Below are 4123 nucleotides of genomic sequence, written 5' to 3' on the forward strand. Positions count from 1 at the left end.
AAATCAGGTTCCTCTGACTCCTCTTAGAGCTCTGAGTGGTACTTACATGAATCCACCGGGCCCGAACAAAAACAACCAATCAGAGCCGAGAAAGATGGAAAGATGCTTTGGGTTGGTGCCTTTAAGATAGTTGATTGTTTTGTCTCATTTCCAGCATCAATATTTCAGGACATAGTGAAAGTTTCAATAAATATTACAAGAAGTTAGTTTTATAAAAGTTACTACACTGCAGCTTTAAATGGTGCTGAATGCTAGCTATGCTAAATAATCGCTCTTCTTGGTTGTAATCATGTTAAAATGTAATCTAGAAACATGTTTCTGCTTTTCAAAAAGGCCCTTAATGAAACCACCTAAGCTTGTGCTAGCTACACTTTTGTTTTGCTAGCTAGCTATCCGTGCTAGCTGTAGGACTTTGCAGCCTTTTCTAAAAAAGATTTGCAAATTATAATCTTTTGTTTGAGACAATTTACTTTTCTTAGTTAGCTTTAATTTTGAAAAAAAAATCTGTATTTCAAAACAAAGTTTGCAGTTAAAATGAACTGATTTCAATAAAAAATAAATATATTTATTAACTGAGTAACAGTTAATAAATATATATATAGTATATATATACTTAAATGAATTTTCTCTACAATACAGACTTTTTTGTTTCCAAATCTCAAAGATTTAAGTTTATTTTAAGTTTATTTTAAATTATTTTAGTTAATTGTTTGTAGTTTGTTTGAGTTTGACTTAAAACTTAGTGAAGAAGTGAATTACCTTTGAAATTGTTGTAGCTGTTGTTTTTACAGTGAAGAAGCTAAACAAGCTAAAAGAAGTAAAACATTTACAGTGTGAGGAGTTAAAACATCTGAGAGAAGAACAACAACAACGTCTCTTATTTTGTTAATTTCATCATCAACATTTTTCTCATCATCCAGCACTTTGAGTCCCACAAATTCTCATATTTTCTCTTTTCCCAGCTCTCTCCTCGTCCTGAGGACTGCTGACCACCTCGGACAGAGCCGATGTCAGCAGGATTTACAAGGTGAGCGGTCAAAGGATGAAGGTATTTCAGGAGCTCATTGGCCCGGGTTGGTCTCAAGAGTTCCTCATGGCCATAAAGAGGAACCTCCAAATCCCTGTCCAAGCACATAAATACCCCGCAGATTTCACTTTGTAGTCCGTGACTCCCTCACTGTCCTTCTGTCAGTCTCTGCTGCCCTCCTCATCGTCACTGTTGTAGGTGAGAAACTCTTTTACTTTGTGGATTTTGTGGGGAAGCACTGCGCGGTTGCATAGGACATCCTTGTGTTTCCTCTTTAAATTCAAGTATTTATAAATGTTATTATGTGTCTCTGTTGGGAGTTGAGCAGTTATATCGTATTTATTTGTTTTTAAGTTTACACAAAACTGCGGGGAAAAAAAGAGGATTTTGTTCACTTAAGTCCAAGAAAAGTATTTAATATTAGTAAAAATGTGTGTGCAGAGTCTTATTTTTTCTATATTTTGGATTATTTTCTGCCTTCTTGCACTAGTCTTTCCATCTATTACTTAAAACAAGTTTGGATTTCTTCTTGTTTTATCAATTCTGCATTCGTGCAAAAAGTCTTTCGGTTGCTTCCAAGTCTGCTTTTTCTTTCTCATTTAACTGCCAGAGTATCCGGTTACCTGCTGGTGAAAAATAACCCAAATATCAGATTACAGCTGACAGGTGATTGCATCCGTAATTACTGATCTTTCAAACGGAACCACCAGAAATCTCATTCTGCGTTTACAGATTTAAATAGAGTTTTACTGTTGTTATAAAGTTATATAACAATAATAAAAATAATAATAATAATAATAATAATAACATTTTAAAAAATTAGAGGAATGCAAACCTGAAAGTCTTTTAACATCTGGTTCGTTTACTGTTTGGTAAATAAAGTCTAAAGCTGTTTAATTCAACTGTTTTTATCTGAGGTTAAAATTAATAAAAATATGAATGGAGTTTGGTTGTAAATTCTGGAATTTATTTTATTTTGTTTATTAAGTGACTGAATGTTTAGCTAATAAAATACGTCCGGAGTAACTGCTCATAAAGAAATAATCATAAATGTCACTGCTGACCTTTGACCCTGAGCCAGGATTAGCATTGACCCGATTGGCCCAGATACTGAAGTTTCTATTTTTAAATCAGAGAAATGACCAAATGCACACGAGTCCCCTGGAACCTGCAGAGGGGCCCCCAGAGGCCCTCAGGTTTAAGGATTCATTTTAGATCCTATGTTAGATATACGAGTGTGCTGCACATTTTAGCTTTCTTAATACCGTAAAACTTCAGTTAGAAGCAGGTCTCCTTTACTAGCCTGGTGTATCAATTAGAGGCCTTAATTATCTGGATGTATAAAAAATAATAATAAATATACATAATACAGACAGAGAATTGTATAAAATGTTTCCTAAAACAGGAAATAATCTGCTCAAAATGCATCGAAATCACTTGTTTTAAACAAACTTCCTGAAGTTACTGAGTTCACTGTTTTGGGATCATTGTACAGTTTCTAATATATGATGAAATATCCATAAAATAGGTCTATTTGTATTTACCATCTGTATGAGACAATAACCTCTCATATAATAAGAACAATGTGCCACTTTAACCGTTTTCTTCTGATTATTTTACAGTCTGAAACTAAAAAGCAGCCAAGATGTCTGAGTAAGTATCAGTTTTCATTCCCACGACAATCTAAATTTAATTGAATAAAAAAGGGAAACAAGTTATCAACATGTTAATTAATGTTTTCATTCATTAAAGGGGAAAGAAGATGACATCAAGCCGCAGGCATCATCTCAAGGTAACATAATAATGATAATGTTGCTGTGTGGTGGATCATTTGCTTCTTAGCATGTTAGCTAAACGGCTTTATAATGTGATATAATGTAGATTATTATTCAAGATCTAAAGTTTGAAGTCCTGAACTCAAGATATATTCACAGAGTCTCTGATAAACAGCCTCGTCCTGCATTAGAAAACAACACAGAGAATCTGTCAAAAAAAAACAATTAAAAATACATAAAACAGATAGAAAATTGGATAAAAAGTCAGTTTATATCAATTGTTGCATTGAATATAAAATGAAACATTCATAAACTATATCAGTTTACTCATTGAACAGGAGAAAGGTTAGCTAGCTATTGTAGCTAAATTATTAATTAATAAGTTCTCTGTGTTTGTGTCCTGCAGAGTTTGATGCTGCAGATCGCTGCGGCCTGGCTGGAGCAGGAAGCCACCGACATCGCGGCCGCCAAGGAGGCTTACATGGCGGAGAACTGCGCCACCCCCGACCTGAGCGGAGACCAGGCGGCTCTGGTGGTAAATACGCACAAATAAACAGTCCTGAAGCGAGGAGGAGGAGGAGGATGAGGAGAAGGAGGAAGAGCTTAGTGTGTGACACAGTGTCTCTTATCTACAGGACATCTGCAAGAAGCTGTTCCAGGCCCTCGACAAGATTGATGAGGACAGATACGACGCTGAGGCCAAAGTGGCAAAGACAGAGAAAGAGGTAGAGGCTTTAATGTGACTTTTTAAAGAGTAAACTGAACCCAAATCTGTGTGAAACCATTCAAATTATAATCCTAAACTTTATTTTTCTGTCAGAGTGCAAAAGAATCAAGGAAATTAGTCTTATTTATTACAAATATTCTGCTTCTGCTTTGAAAAGTTATCTTGTTTGGAGAAAATATGTCTTAATAAGCAGAGTAAAACCTTCTCAGTTTAACAGAAAGTTGAATTTTGGTTAGATTTTTATGCTAGGTTTAAGAATTATAGCCAAGCTAAACTGTGTTACTTCACTGGCAGATTTATTTCTGAATACCAGAAACATTTGATTATATTTGAGAATATTTCTAGAAGGTCTGTTTTTGGAGGATTAACATTAGCTTACATTGCAGCTCTTTTCACAATATTTTATCATCTAATTCTGTGAATTAAGGATTTATTCCTACCAAACCAGAGTAAATCATTGTTGGAAAGACTAACAAAGACTGTTTTTTGAGTTTTATTCTGTTTCTGTCCACTTTGATTGAAGTTACGAAGTTAGGATGATCTGAAGGTAAAATGAGTGTTTTTGTCTCTGGAGTCTGGTGGAGAGTGATAGTG

General features: G+C 34.8%; 1 protein-coding gene across 1 annotated transcript in view; it reads left to right on the top strand.

Moving 5' to 3' along the window:
- The window catches only part of LOC118330911 (troponin I, fast skeletal muscle-like), a 6689-nt gene that overhangs the window by 1043 nt on the left and 1523 nt on the right, over positions 1 to 4123 (top strand). Inside the window, exons 2-5 of the mRNA XM_035665640.1 lie at positions 963 to 2680; positions 2780 to 2819; positions 3209 to 3337; positions 3438 to 3527. Of these exons, the coding sequence (XP_035521533.1) occupies positions 2673 to 2680; positions 2780 to 2819; positions 3209 to 3337; positions 3438 to 3527 (267 nt within the window). The 5' untranslated portion in view covers positions 963 to 2672. The remainder of the gene's footprint in view (positions 1 to 962; positions 2681 to 2779; positions 2820 to 3208; positions 3338 to 3437; positions 3528 to 4123) is intronic.

The sequence above is a fragment of the Morone saxatilis genome, unplaced genomic scaffold (assembly GCF_004916995.1).
Source record: "Morone saxatilis isolate NCDOM2014 unplaced genomic scaffold, NCSU_SB_2.0 Contig2, whole genome shotgun sequence".
NCBI lineage: Eukaryota > Metazoa > Chordata > Actinopteri > Moronidae > Morone > Morone saxatilis.